Raw genomic sequence first — 16,170 nt, 5'->3', positions numbered from 1 at the left:
CTCACATTCATTTTGGAAAGGCCCTAATGTCAAATGGAAAATAATGACATGCCAAGCACAAAGCAGTAAAGTTCCTTCCCAATGCACTAATGCTGAATTTAAAATGTAGTGCTTTCCCCAGTTCTCTGAACTGTTCCCTTGCAAAATCCTAGGCACAGAATTGACTATAAGGATTAATGCATTTATAATGCTTCCCTAAATCCCATAGAAACTGAGAATTCTTAAGCGATTCAGACCTATGGACTTGCCTTAAAATATTTAGTGCTCTGTATGTCAGCTGAAAAGCATTCTGAATCAGATTCATTCTTATGGATAAAAATCAAACATACTGTGTACATCCATACTCATTTTCATAAGGAGGTTTGATACAATATTAATGTTATGTAAATTGATAATCATAAATAAATACAAATACTTAAGGAATGTCTACTGCAAACTGAATATATAATTTTTTAAAAAGAAAAGTTAATTTTAGTTACTGTTTCTGTATCTGTGAGGACTGGAGAAAAGAAAGATACTGCATAATTAAGAATTATGATTTGATCCCCCCAGAAGAGTCCTGTTGCATTACAGTAAAGGACACAGCTCTTCTCTCCAGGCAGCTTTTTCAAATACAAATTTCACTCTTTCCAAATAAGGGCTTTTCTTGGTAGGTTACTGATTATGGGTATTAATAGGAGATGAAAGAACTGAAGAATTAGTCACCAAAAAGACAGTCTGAATTCATGGCAATTCTTGGCTTTATAAACTGTATTGATACGTTCTCCTATAGACTAGTCCCAATTTCCTTCATGGGCCTTCATTGGTTTACTGTAGCATTCTAATGAGAGTTTAAGAGACAGCAGTTTGGATTTTGCTGGAAGTAAGTATTTGCTGCTTGAGCACTTGTCTTTTTGGAATAATTCCATTCTCTTCCATCTAGTTACATAAACTGTATCTGGGGGGAAAAAAAAGAGTGTAAGTTAATTCACGGCATTGTAGGATATCTTCTCATAAGTAAAAATGCTTTGTGCCTCTTACTATTCAACTTGCCTGGAAGTGTTCATGGCATACTTATCACAAACCCTGAGTACAAAATGAAGTCAGTATTATCAGCTTATCATGAGCCAGAACTCAATATTTGAAGCATAATTACAGGAACTTCTAAATATCTAATTACTAAAAAACCAAGGGATATGGGAAGAAAGAAGATGAACGAATGATTTTTCCATGACAAGTTCAGAAAATCTCTCCATGAACACAAATATTCCACATAAAAATCTCCTTTAGGCAACAAGCAAAATCTGAAATATCATTTCCAAATATTATAATAAAATCAGAGATAATTAAGGAGACAGTAATATTATGTTTACTAAAAATTTCTAATATAAATCAAAATCTGAAAGATCTACAAAAGAATACTTTTCAATAGGGTGTCAACTAGTCACTCAGATATTTCACTCATGGTATCTTTATCCTTTAAACTGCGCATCCAAAGACATTACTGAAATAGATGTGCTAATAAACTGTTGTCAACTCAGAAGAGTACAAACTCTCAAAGATCCAGAAGGGGGCTACGGCATCAAGAAGAACAAATGACATTGTCTTCCAGGAAAAGAGGCAGTGTGGATCAAAAGCAGAATCTTTCTATCAAAACGGGCACTAAGCATTCACTTGCCTTTAATTTAAAAAAATATATAAGCTGTATTTTTGGAAAATACTATTTTAAAATGAAAAAGGCATACATAAAACTATAACCCTTTAAAGAAATTGTTAAAATGAATTCTTCACAATGAATCCTGGCCATTATATTAAAACTAAAGATGCTCCTAATAAAGCTTGAATCCAGTGTGTAAAATTGTGTTGTTCTCTATAAATCTTTTAAGACTAAATAAAACACCCAGTTTTTAACGGGTGGTGTTTGAGCTCATCCATCTGCTGTGCACAGTGGATGCTTATATGTATATATGTGAGATGGTCCTTTGATTTCACGTCTTCTAATAATGTTAAAGATATTTTCCAAAAGTTCTTTGTCCTTATGCCCTGTCTTGATCTATTCTTCACCTAAAGAACAGAGGAGGAGGAGGAAGAGAGGGAACCTAGAGTCCTTTAAAGAAACAAAGGAGAAGAGTAAATTGTGCTTAATGTTTGGTAATTTTTAAAAGTACTGATATTTAAGTCCCCATCTCCCCCAACAAGCAGCAATACCTAAAGTGATTTATAAGAAATCCTCCAAAGAGAGCTCTGCAAAAGGGTCCTTTCCTGAAGCTCTGTGAGGACTGTGACTGGAGGGGCTGGATGCTGCCGACAGCTGGGGGAAAAGAAGACAGAGAGAGGGAAAGAAAAAAAGATCTCAGAATGACAGAATATGAAAGCAGAAAATGTAATGAAAGAAGAAGTGGTTTTTGTTTTGTCATCTTTAATAAATATAATGGCAGCCCTTGCAGAAGGTGGAATTATTAAAACAAAAGTTTCAGTCACACGTCGAGTTAAAGGGTATCCAATGGCATGTGTTTTTCAGAAAACAAATTCTTGTTTCTGAACTCCAAAGGAATAAAGTCTTTTACCCGAAAAGGTCGAAATAAACTGACCCATGGTTAAGACTTTTATTGTATGTGTGTGTGGGAGAGGGGAAGACGGGAACCACGGCCTAATTGTGAGCCACAGAAAATGGCTTCCTGTGTCCAGGCTGTCTGTCAAACGGTGTGTCAAATCTGACCTCAGTCCAGACCCAACACATCTAGCTGCAATACCCTTTCCTTCCTTCCTCATAAGAGGTGGAAAGTCCTGTTCTCAGTGTTCACACTTTTTTGACATGGAGTTGTCTCCTGCCTGTTTATCTGGACATGCCACAGCTGATGCTTATACTCTGGGAGGCAGAAGGAGCTTAGAGGTTATCTGGTCCAACTACCCACATACTGCCCTGAATACATGGAATACTTAAGATCTTTGGTTCAGCTTCCTGTTAGAATACATTCACTTGATTCTTGGAATTTGCTCCTGTTGTTTAATTTGAATATACAGTAAGGCAAGCAGACCGTTGAACTCCAAAACATGTCTTTAGTATCCCTAAAGTACCAAGATGTTCATTTCATATATGTATCTCCTTCACCGAGCCTACTTTAAGAGTATTTTAAACCAAATATGAGCCATTTTAGTTTGGAACAAATCTTTTAATTTTTTCCTCCTCCTGCATCAGATTGCAGAGGCATGCAAGCACAGGAATGTTCAACTGAGCATTAAATCAAAGTTAAGACTAAGTAGAAATAGATTCAATTCATACCTCAACATTCGAATTCCTATAAAGGATTTCAAGGCTCAAAATCTGTCTTTGCTGGGTCAAAGTGATCTCATTTCTACCTTTTTATTTTCTTAAGAAAAGCACTATAGAGAATGAAGAGCCAATGAGTTTTCAACAAATATTACATCACAAGTATATGCAATTTGTTGTTTTGGATGCCAAGATTAATTTACAGGTTTAGAAATCATCTTCATTTATATTAGTGGTTGAGTCATTTTCTTAATCCATACCCTCTCAGAAATAAATGTTCAAAGACAATGGGAAGAGACAATGGAAAAGTTGATGGAATTACACAAGCAGCTACAGATGGGAGGACAGGACAGCAGGTCTGGGTTTGGAGATGCAAGTATCATACGTGCTGAGACAGAATAAGGTGCAACTTAATTAGAAAGACATTTCCTTCTCACCTTTCAGACCAACCAGGATGACCATTCAGAAATGAAATGATTTTAAGTAAAGTGATCCCTGAGCTGGAGGGAGTTTAAGATTAACTGGGTTTTTCTCCAAAACAGGTTTTCTTTTTCATTTGAAGTTAAAAAACAACAACAACAAAAACCCGCTGCTTACTGCAGATAGATAAGCATCCAAAATCAACACTCCCCCATGAGAGCCCCACACTAAAACATCTTCTTAAATCAAATTTTCATGAGGGCAGCAGTCTGAAGACCTGACAGTCTCAGGGGAAAATGCCCCTGAAGAATATGGTCAAATGGAACACCAGAATTCTGTTCTTTTCCATATGTGAGCATACTGCTGGAGAAAAGTCCTGGAGGCTTAAAAACAATGTTGAAGAGGATCAATTTTCCTTAAGGGAAGAAGTGCTAGTTTCTAACTAATACTTCTACTATTCTGTTAAATTGGCAAAATAAACACATACATATGTCTTATACCTATAAAAAATATGTAGCTAAATTAAAACATGAGAAAACAAGACTTAATATCCCTGCAGTAAGTTTCATATAATCAACACCCATTTCAAGCAGATGAAACCTTGGCCCAGACTGGACTGGCTGACTGCAGAGAGTGCCAAGGACTGGGCCATGGAGCAGCTCTTCACCAGCTGGCCCCACCCCTTCCTGGCACCTGTACCAAAGCATAGGCACATCATGCACTGGTGAGAAGGTAGTCAGCTCAGCGAGTAAATAAGGAAGCAGAAGGAAAGGAAATATACTGCAGTCGCCCAGTTAATGCTCAAGGAAAGAAGGAAGAACAAAGTACACAAAGGAGCAACAGGATCCTGGTGGGTGAGAAGCAGCAGGATTTAAAGAGCCTGAGAAAGTCACATTAACCCTCCTTTACTTATAATTCTTGGGAGTAGATTAAAGAACACGTAGGGTTGCTACGTACTGGAGGATAAGGAATTTAAAAAAAGAAAAAATCCAATGACCACCATTAATTACAAAATCACCACATTTTACAAGCCACTGTAATAAGACAAATTGTAACTGACCATTCCAGTAAAATTCTACTACAAATATGCCAACACACACACACACACACACACACACACACACACACACACGCCAAACAAAAGAAAAAGACTTTCACTCATTTATTTCAAGTAATGTTCTCTATACCAAAATTCCCACAGAGCTAAAAAATTAGTACAGCTATCAGTTTGTTCAAATTAAATCGACCTACCTCACAACTAAATATGCCATTTAAACAAAGCAGTCAGTCTCACTAGTCTAATACAGACACACTTAAAGTCTTCTCATTTTATAGGAAAATGAAATACTGAGAAGCAGTGAAAGAAGAGTCACAGATAAATAAAAATATTAAAATGTACATGTAATTGATGATGGCAACTCTCAGTTGACATTCCTTCACCCCCTCCTGCCACTCTAATCAACCTTTAAAAAAAAAAAGTTGAAATAGAAAAAAAAAAAAATCTAATGTTACCAAAAACCTTTGTTTTTATCTCCAGAGCAAAGATTTTTTTTTGGCTGTAGTGTGTGTTTAGTATAGTAAAGACAAGAGTACAGAAATCATAAGTTAACTTTATAAAAAAGCAAACATACGGACAGTAAAGGAATTTTTTAATAAGAATTCTATCAGTACACTAAAGACCATAAATAAAAATGGTTACTCCTTCATTCTACTCCTATTCAACACCAAAGAAAGAAGATTTCATGTTAGAACAGGAAAATAGCATCAGTCTCAGAAAGTGAACCTAGTGCAATTGAAAGCTTACGGGAGAATAAAAGACTGGGTATTTAAGGACAAACTTGGCTGTGCTTAAAATTCTTAGAGAAGAAGCACCTTTGCCACATCTTTACATTTGAATTTGCATCCAAAAGCCTGGATAGCAAATAGCAATGCTGTAAAGACTCATTTTGTCTTTGTTGAAGAAGCAAAGTTAACATCTTAGGAAAAAATGGGTATATTTCCTTTGCCTGGGATGAGAGAGCACAGTTTTTTTTGCGGTACGCAGGCCTCTCTCACTGTTGTGGCCTCTCCCGTTGCAGAGCACAGGCTCTGGACGCGCAGGCTCAGCGGCCTAGCTGCTCTGTGGCATGTGGGATCTTCCCGGACCGGGGCACGAACTCGTGTCCCCTGCATCGGCAGGCGGACTCTCAACCACTGTGCCACCAGGGAAACCCAAGAGAGAGCACAGTTTTATGGAAAGATGGAAAGGAATCTAATCCTGGCTCTTTTGTAAAATGAGGTTAAGAACATCAAGACCCAATACCCACATCCCCGTTAATGGCTATCTTGAGGATTAAAATATACAAAAAGCACCCTGGCATATGTTAGTCACTCAAATATTAGTTCAACCTTCCTTACCACCTACAATCAAATGCTCATCTAGTCTTACATGTTAGGAGCCACTCTGTCTTGTCTGTGTTGCTCTTACAAGAGTTCTTATTTTACCATCAACCAGTCACTTGTGCTTCCATATTATACTCACCTTTAGGCTCCTCAGATGTAAGAAATATATTCTCCCTGTCTCTTGTTCAGCAACTAGCAGTGACTTACACATATTATAAGCATTCTATAACATGCTAAATTAAAATGTTTTTTGGTGATAAAACAAGCTCTGTATAAAAATGGTCACCAAAGTCGGATATTAGAAGTACTAGAACTTCCCGATTAATTTTTACCCTTTTAAAATGTCTATTTTTACATGTTATTTAATGTACATAACATATTGTTGTAGGGATATATAAATATAAATACACTGAGGGTACATGCTTAAAGAATATTTTCCTGATATTGCTGTGCAATGGAAACATTTTAGAAACCTCAGCCCTACTTAATATGACTTCAGAGATGTCAGATATAAAACTGAGTACAGAAAGGTATGTTGTTTTTGAATAATGTTAGACCACAGCCAGACCACTGAATCCAGATGCATAGGGATATAAACATATAGTGCTGCATTCCAAAATTTTATACTAAAGATAATGCTATTCTCAGCTGCCTCTGTGAAGTATGGCTAAAAGAGAGGACTTCTTTCTCTACTGCATAAGGTAGAGGGCCTGTCCTGTACGTTGAGTCTAGTGCCTTTTGATAACTGCTTCTTGGGTTTATGCTTAACACAACCCATCTTGGGCTTCTGCCCATCAATAACATCACAAAGTTATGCCAACCTTACTCCTGTCACCTTCAAAGCACTACTTCATCTTGTCTTAGGGGCACCACACAGTGACCTAAGAGGATTTCTTTGAATGTATGTTGTTTCTAAACCTCTCTACTACTAGAGTCCACATAACTTAAAACTATTAACATAGGAGTGACATTATTCCAAAATGGCATCTAAGTCATCTCCTTAGAATTATGGCAACCTAAACTGACAAAGAGTTAATAAAGAAGACCAAATTGGAGAGAGGGAAATAGATCAGAAGATTTCCTAAACTCATGGGAGGAAATACTATTAACTGACCTAAGCCAAAAATAAACAACATTTCTGTATATCAGAAGTATTTGCAAGGGTAAGAGAAGTCTGTTTAAAGTTCCATTTGATGGATGGAAATCATGAAAACTGACTCAGCTTATTTGAATAAAATGTTCACTGCTCATTCATATTAGACTCTTACCCCTTGAAAACCAAAGAAAATGAAAAGCTGTAAGGTTTATGTCAACTGGTACATAAGGAGACAAAATAATAATTACATGTGCCTACAATGCACCACTTATTTGCTGTTTATTGAAAATATGGCACTTTTGTTTGGTTAAAAAAATTTTCCAAACTGTGTTCCATATATGAGCTTGAGGCTACCTGCTTTTACCTGATTTATCTATTGGGCTTCCACTAAAAATGTCTAAGACAGAGTTCCTTAGACTGAGACATTTTCAAAAGAGGTTTGCCCCTCCACACAAAAAGAGACTTATAAACTGTATTAAATTGGACCAAATAAAGATTTTAATTACTAAAAAATAAAGCTTGGTACTTTAGGGTAACACCACCTCCACAAATGATGAGCCAATTCTGGTGCTGCTGACAGAGTCCTCAAGAGCGGTGTGTTGGGTTCCTATAAACAATGTCCAGCGTCTACACCTCATGTGGATGATTCAGGCCCTAATGCAGACCGTGCTCACCCAGCCTGCCCCATCCCCACACCCCAGTGACCACCCTAGCCTGTGGTTCTCTATGAGTTTTTATCTGATGTCATGAGATAATAGTGAGTCATGATTAAGGTTTCAAAATAATGAACTATGAATTATTATATTTACAATAAAGATAATTTGTAACACATGGGAAGAAATATAAACTGTATTATTATAAATCAGAAGTTGGGAATAGGGACGCCTCATGGAATAGAAACAATTTCTGAAAATAGGACAACCTTGTAACATTTTCTTCTAAAGACAAAAAAGGTTCCTTATAATCATCAATAAAAAAACATAAACATCCACATTCCTAAGTGAATTACAAATATTTTTATTTGGACCTTTCAACAAACTTATAAAGTACACAAGGTAAAAAAATCACCATTCTATAGATAAAGAAACTGAGACTCATCAAAGTTACGTAGACAACTTTCTCTGAAACACCTGGTTAGTGAGGAGTCGAGCTGAGAGTCTGTTGAACTGTATCCCCTAAAAAGATATGCTGAAGCCCTGACCCCTATGAATGTACTTATGAATGTGACCTTATTTGGAAATAGGGTCTCTGCAGTTGTAATCAAGTTATGACAAGGTCATTAGGCTGGGCCCTAGTCCAATGACTGATGTCTTTGTAAAAAGAGGGAAAGGCCATGTGAAGACAGAGATACAAGGAGGACGCCATGTGAAAGAGGCAGAGACTGAAGTGCTGCAGCTCTAAGTCAAGGAATGACTGGGGCTACCAAAAGCTGGAAGCGGCAAGGAAGGATCCTCCTCTAGAGAATTCAGAAGCAGCATGGCCCTACTGACACCTTGTTTTCGGACTTTAAGTCTCCAGAACTGTGAGAGATTAAATTCCTGTTGTTTCAAGAAATCGAGTCTGTGGTACACTTTGTTACAGCAGCCCCAGGACACTAATAACAGACTCGAAAGCAGATCTGCTGACTCCAAGGCTGGTGCTTTGCTTTCTCTCTAAAATCTGCTATCTCAATCTCAACTCAGCTAGAATTCATGGCTATATTTTAATGTACAGAAAAAAGTTTAAGAGTAGAGAAATAATTTTTTAAAAAGGACTTCTCTAGTAAATGTTAGACAGTTAATACACCTGTGTGCTTTCTATATTCACAGTGCTGTACACAATCACTGATGTTCATCATGAAGATTTTGTAGAACTTCACAGTCACCCAAGATTTTATGAATATGTTCTAAGTTTCGTTTAAAACAAGAATTAGATTTCCACCTTTTAGAAAAAATGTTCTCAGCAAAAATCCAGTGAAAAGGCCTGGTCGTACATGTTGTCTTATTAACAATAATGGTAAGCAGACGGGACTCCTCGAATTTTTGTTTTGACTGATTTGGGTGTGTCCAGGGGACTGCAGAAACATTCTCACCTATAGCCCTAAATCCCAATTCCCAAAGTAAATCCCCTCATGGGATCTTCTACTAAGCAAGGATGAATGAGCACAACACACTGCTGACAAGGCAAAACGCCTTCACAGAAATGCAGCTGAGATCAGCTGACAGAGAGGCACTGCCAACACCCAGTTAACATACCAAGAAAGTAAAAAAAACAAAAAAAAACTAAACTAAGCCTAAAAGCAAAGAGAGCTATTAGTTCTTATACACAGGAAAGTCATTAAAAAGGCTTTTTTTTTTTTTTTTTGGTAAGACTTGAATTATTCCAATGTCCAAAGCCAACAGTGCCCCCATTTAGATCGGTAAAAAGCACTCACAACTAGCCATTGTGTCCTTTCAGACACTTAACTGATGTCATACTTATTTAAATTTGGCCAATACAAACAAAACCCAGCAGCCATTTTACATCTTTAGCCACATCCTCCATTAAAAAAAACCCTCAAAGCCCCCCAATACCAATCAAGAAAACAATAAAACTTTTAATATGCTTATTTAAAAAATTAAATCCCCAAATGTAACACTCTACTATGGTTTTCATATTGCTTTTGGGAAAACAGATAAGGGATCAGTTTGAGTTTCTCATATAAATAAGTGATAAGAACATAATAAACACAACCTTCCCCCTCAAAAATCTTCAACATCTAAACTGTCTTATAAACATTCATTAAGAGAATGTTAGTTCACGTCACAGTAACTTAAAAAAAGCGAAACTAACTAGGTTAACTGTCTTCATGCTTAGTAACATAATAGCTGCATATTGCAATGCAGAATGAGTTTATAAAATATTGACCAGCAATGGACATTTCAATTTATATACCAGTAAGTACCAGTAAGATTTATACAAAGCATGAGTGAGAGGGCATTAAGAGTCCCCACTCTCCCCAAGTTAATAAACACATTAGTAACCGGTAACAGGCAATCAAATAGTGTGAGGAAGCACAGAAGAGAAAAAAAAGCATTAACCATAGGTATCTAGTGTTTTCCATGTAGTCAAACACCTAGAAAGATGCACTCATGTAAAACATTTAAAAAAAAAAAAAAGCTACAATGTTAGGCATGAAACACAAGAACATAATACCCATCTTTAAGCATCTAATAGTTGTGTTAAAAATATCTTAAAAAATACAGAATAAGCCAGCACAAAAAATGGGAACAGAACAGAAGAAGTGTATAGGTGTATAGGGAGGCATAATTTCAACATTACAGTGTAGTCTATTAGATTAAAGCTATCCTGAAGACCATTTCCTAAAGAACAAAAAGTCTGAGCTAACAGTCATGTGGAAGGTATTAGCTACTTTCTCACTAGCAGGCCCTAACACAGCACTAAGAGTAATCTAGATATAATTTAGAACACACAACACATTGTTTGAAATACCTCACTAATGGTAATATGATAAATATATGTGGGAGGGTTGAGGTACTCTCAAGAATATTAACTTGGTTCAATGGTAAGTAGGCAAGAGACCAGGAGCTACAAGTTACGCCTTTGGTAAGTAATGGCTCCCAAAAGAAATACTTCAAGGAAAAGGAAAAGACTTTTGACAAGAGCTGGAGAACTGGGATTTGATTAAAAGATTCTATTTTGATGGCATTTGACTTACATTTAAACTATCATTTACTTTACAATGTACAAAGAGACGTCTCTGCCTCAAGGAATTTTTATTGAAAAAAGAGCAAAACAATGAGAGAACAATTAAAAGGTAATTCATTAAGAAAAATTATTTTGGTTACTACTACCATTGGATGGACAAAGTTAATGCAAGGGACTGGCTAAGAATCATTAAAATACTCAAGCATGAGAAAGTCTTTCCTACTTCAAAGATAAATAGTTTAATTTTTAAATGATTAAAAATATTCAATCATGAAATTAAAGGTGTCTTCATTCTTCAGGTGACAGTCATCTAACATTTTAACTTATGGTCTATTAGCCATGAAATTAAACCAATTTTGAACACTGCTATAAATTATTACAATGGTTATAAGTAAAAAGATATACCAATGAGAAGCAGAGTAAGTTATGAAATGGTAAAGGTAAGTTTTCAACCAAATTCACTTGTTTGACAAATAATGTTCAAAAACTATTATGAATCAGGCACTGTTTTAGGAACCATGAACACAGAAGTAAACAAGCCACATATAAGCCTGCCTCTATGAGGGTTACAATCTAGCCTCTTGCTAGATCAGATGGATGGATGGATGAACGGACAAATGGATAGACTGATGGACAAACAGATGTCAAGTAGTGGTAAGTTCTATAAAGAAAAATAATGCAGAATAAGGAAAAGAACTTCAGATCTCAGAAGAACTGAAAAGGGACAAGACATGACTAAGATAGAGTAAAGAGTAAATGCACTTTATGACAGACAAAGGACTTCTGGAAAAGACAAACAGCAGAAGAATACTGGATACTTACTGAGAGTTATAAAGGCATGGGAATTGAAGAAGCTGAATATTCTGTTTATTCATTATTATTCTTACAAAGAGGGAGATTTTGTGAGGTAGTTTTTATGACAGAAGGAAAGCCTTACATTTCAGTTATATTAGTCTCCTCAGATTTTTGAATATGGAGATGATACAAATGCTGCCTATAAAAGTTTACTCCAGTATCTACAAAATGGATTAAATTAGAAAGGCAAGAAAAGTTCCAATCTGGGCAAAGGATATAGACTGCAAGAAGGGTGGAGCTAATAATAGCAGAGGAACAATTAGTGGGACTTTATGACAAGACATATGGAAAACAAAGGGGGAAAAGGAATTAAAAGTAACATTATAAAACTTAAGATTCTGACTTTCAACTGATTCAAATAACTGCGTAAGGAGAAGCCAAAGCCTCTTTGAGCCACTTTACTGACACCTGATTTTCTTTTCCTAGTTATCAATTTCCTTCCTTCACAGGCTTTTCTCAATCAGTAATATTTAAAATTAAGTACTTGCTTCAAATTTGATTTCTCAACTAGAAACTTATTACCTTAATATTCTCATTCTCTTCTCTTCTGGTATAATTAGAAAAAGGCAGTTCTATCACTCTTTCATTTAAAGAACTTGGAAATTCTTGCACTTTTTTTGGTGTTTCAGTGAAAGCTACATGGATTTCAAAAAGAAACAGGATATAAAATCTGTGTTAAGAACACATGCCAGGGGGCCAGCAATTTTTTTAAAGGTAGATTTTTTACTAAGATTTTTTTTTACCATATTAAAAAAAAAACACCTCATATAAAATGTTTCAAGGTTAAAAGTATTATCCAAAATTGTATAGGATGCTCTTGACAACTACAGTAGTTATATCCCAAATACATAAATATAGTTTATAATACAACAGGAAACCCAAGGAATTAGCAGAGTGCTTCGCTGCTGACAAAAGGAAGACAGTACTACTGTAGTGGCCACAGGGGCTGAGTTGCACTAGTAGAGAGGCAGTGTGGCACAAATGAGCACTCGACCAGGAATCAAGGATTCTGGGAGCTAAGCTGCATCTCACCACTTATTTAGTTGAAGAACCTTTCCAAGTCTCAACTTTCTTTACCTATAAAGATAAAGGATGATGACAATAGTGATCCTAGGCCCATCTACCTTAAAGATTATTTCGAGAATAAGATGAGATAATGTATGTGAAAGTGCTTGGAAACTGTCAGGCAGCAACCAAGGTTAAGGTAACAGTATATTCTGTTTCTGAGATAGAACTTTAACTGGATCAATACAAATAATTTTGGCAATGTAACACTGTATGCACTGGCAAGTGTAATACTTATATCCATTCAAGTGGAAAAGGAGTAAGTCCATTACCAAACGCTCCCATGAATGTTTTCAAATAGCATTAAACACATAAAGTAACCAATCAGTTGGCATCAGAAGCCAAGAAAGGTGTACTTTAACAATCACATGTCATTAATTCTAACTGTTAAACGATATGAGCACAGCCACAGATATAGAAGGACAAGCTGTCCTATCACTTTACAAGGATCTCATTCCATAGTATGCCGCCAGAGAAGTAAATAACAGAGAAACTTCATATCTCCTCTTCTAACCAGAATGAGAAGCTTTTTTCAGAAAAAAAACAGACTCCCCTGATGCTAACAATGAGATGAAAAAGAAAGAGTGAATATTTAGGTGAATTTTCTTGAACTGGAAGAAGGCCTTAGAAACATTTGAAGAGGAAAGTCTTTCCTGTGAAGACATTAGGTCAGCATGGCATTTCAAGCTTTTTTGCCCTTTTCGGGGGGTTTGCTTTTTAATATGATCTTTAGCAGCAGGAAGTTATCTAATGAAAAAACAGCATTCCCAACTTTTGAAGACTTGTCAAGTTTCACAAACATCTCAAAGGCAACACCTTTACTGTAGCACCATTCAAGCCAAGGCACTGAGTTCTGAGTTCAAGGTTTCTAATGCCCACAAAGGAGAGCATGTCAGAATTATTATCAGAAAAAAGGCTCCTTAACCTCAGAAAAACCATCCTCTGGACCCACCAACTGTAAGTTATCAAGAATTTTCCATCTTTAATATTTGTAATCTGCTTATCCTTTCTTTCCAAATAATCAATATTCCTAAAAACTCTTAGATGAGAAAGATATGCGAAGAAAATAACATCCACAATGAAGGGGAAAAAATGCTAATAACCTGCTTCTCAAGTTGTATAAAAGGATTTTTTGTTATTATATTTCTTCCACATCAAGCACATTAAAACAGTTACGTGTAGCATGTTAATTAGTACCTGTGCTCCTGATACAGGGCCAAAAGGGTTTGGTGGTCTCATGACAGGCTGGCTGTATATTAAGGTTGGTTGTGTCATTACAGGTACACTTCCCATTTGAGGAGGCTAAAAAAACAAAAAATGTCAAGTTAAAGGATGTTAACTCACATTTTCCTTATTATGAGTAAGTAAACAAGAAGGATGACAGGGATGAACAGTACTAGTACTTCTGTAGTAACTCAAAGGGAAAATATCTGTAAATGCAAATAAGACTGACAGCTACAAATTTTTAAGAGTATTTTTTTATATGGAAAGTCTTTAATGTGCTCTTTTAAAGTTTGCAAAAAGCTCAACTTTTTCTACATGAGTTGCAAAATTCAAACTATGATAAACAGACAAAATAATTTAGACCAAAAATATTTCCAAATTTGCCAGCTTTAGACATGGGAAACTTGAAACTATAAAATGGCTAAGACATTTCAAAGAAAACTGCCTTTGTATATCAAATCAAGTTCTTATGCCATTATGCAAATAAGCACAAGGGAAAATAGTTGACTGTTTGAAGAAGTTTACTCCCAATGGTTCTTTCATTTTACTTCAGGCATTTTTAGGGAAAACCAAAAGGCTTAAATTACACACAAAGAGGTTAGTTCATTCTTAAATAATTGAAAATAAATCTCAACCAACCATCTCTTTAAAAATTACCACTCCATGGTATATAATTAACGTAAGTGACAAAATAGAGTACACACTGACCACCATATTATTTTGGTTAAAATGCTATATTCTAAAGCCTTATCTTTCTGCAAGTTCTATTTAGCCTTTTAGGATGACTCCTATTTGTAGTGAGAGATTCATTTTGAGTTTTTTGTGCAGACACCTTTTTTATGTAATGACTACTAATCCAAAAGCTGTGAAACTTCTTCATATGCAGGAAAAGAGCTACAGATGTATAATAAATGAAGAAGTAGCAGAAGCAGCCACAGTAGCAATACCAACGTATGGAGTGATGCCTCCCAACAGCAACAGTTCTGCCAAGTGTATGGTGGGCTGAAGCCACTACCTTCATTTCTTATTTATGTGAGTCTATGTATTAAGAGAGTTGGGAGAGTAAGGGCAGTCTAGAATGTGGGTTGTGGGCAGCTTAAAGGTTTAAGGACTGTTTCTGTACTATCCCACTCATGTCATAGGAAAATTTCTGCGGCCTTTACTAAAATAAATTTACCCCTACACTATTCAAGAAATATTAATTCCCCCCTTCCCCTAGAGTGGTATTCAGGTTATAAGACCTCACTGGTATTAATGTAAGGTCACAGCAACAAAGACTTGGAATTAACATTAATGTTTAAATGAGTTCATAATGAAGTATAAAATGCTTAGCAAACTTATGAGAGGAAAAATAAGCCAAGTAGATACAGTGAACTTTAATAAATAGTATCTGTTGTATAATGACTATTCTAGAAATACTTATGAAACCTATGCTGTGGTGCAAGGTTCTGTGTTAGGCGTTAAGGATATATGTGGCACTAAGTTCTCTTTTCAGTTAAGTTGGGAAATAAATGCATTTTAATTGTGAGTCAACCTATTTTCAAAAACCTGTGTTGGGAAAAATACTTACGATTCCATATCCTATCATGCCTGTTGGTGTAGTAGCAGGATAGGCCATTACAGGGGGTGCCTGACATGATGAAAGAAAAAATAAACAAGGAAGTATAACTCATGTATGTCAACAGAGTTCAAGGAATTAATAGCTGCAGTTCCACTAAAAAGAATTGCTAAGACAGCTGTGATTAAATATGACATTTGTGTTCGTTAATAATTGCGTCAATTAAAGCTCAATGAAAAAAAGTGTCCTGAAATTAGCAGAAAAGCAGAATTATCAGAAAGAAAAAATACCATTTAAAGTTAGATACAACAGTGATCTAAGATTTCAATGTGCTTTTACAAGCTTTAAAAATATTCAGATTTTTAAATATACTCAAAGTTCTAAAATTTAAAGTCTATCACTAACATAAAAAATGTATGCCTCAAAAAGTAGCATTACTGAATGTTTTCCTAGGTACTTCATTTTTTGAGCAAAAAAAAAAAAGATCCCAAATCAATGAACAATCTGATCTTCCAAAAAATTAGTTTCTAAGGACCTCATTCACTCTTTTCAAATAACTCCAAAGATTTCAAACCACTATTGGAGTATGACTATTTCTAAGAAGCACAAGTTCTTACATAGAGTATGTATACT

At 35.7% G+C, this 16,170-nt stretch overlaps 1 protein-coding gene across 4 annotated transcripts in view; it reads right to left on the bottom strand.

Moving 5' to 3' along the window:
• Positions 1-2,197: 2,197 nt before the first annotated feature.
• The window catches only part of PICALM (phosphatidylinositol binding clathrin assembly protein), a gene marked incomplete at its 3' end in the record, with an annotated part of 103,628 nt that continues 89,655 nt past the window's right edge, over positions 2,198-16,170 (bottom strand). For all 4 annotated transcript variants that reach the window (XM_079708180.1, XM_079708181.1, XM_079708182.1 and 1 more), the window contains 3 exons: positions 15,550-15,609; positions 13,953-14,057; positions 2,198-2,290 (listed from right to left, as the gene is read on the bottom strand). In XM_079708180.1, coding sequence (XP_079564306.1) covers positions 2,198-2,290; positions 13,953-14,057; positions 15,550-15,609 — 258 coding nt within the window. The remainder of the gene's footprint in view (positions 2,291-13,952; positions 14,058-15,549; positions 15,610-16,170) is intronic.

Source organism: Hyperoodon ampullatus, assembly GCF_949752795.1.
Source record: "Hyperoodon ampullatus genome assembly, chromosome: 7".
NCBI lineage: Eukaryota > Metazoa > Chordata > Mammalia > Artiodactyla > Ziphiidae > Hyperoodon > Hyperoodon ampullatus.
The sequence above is the reverse complement of the archived record's forward strand: the minus strand, read 5'-3'. Positions and strand labels throughout refer to the sequence as shown.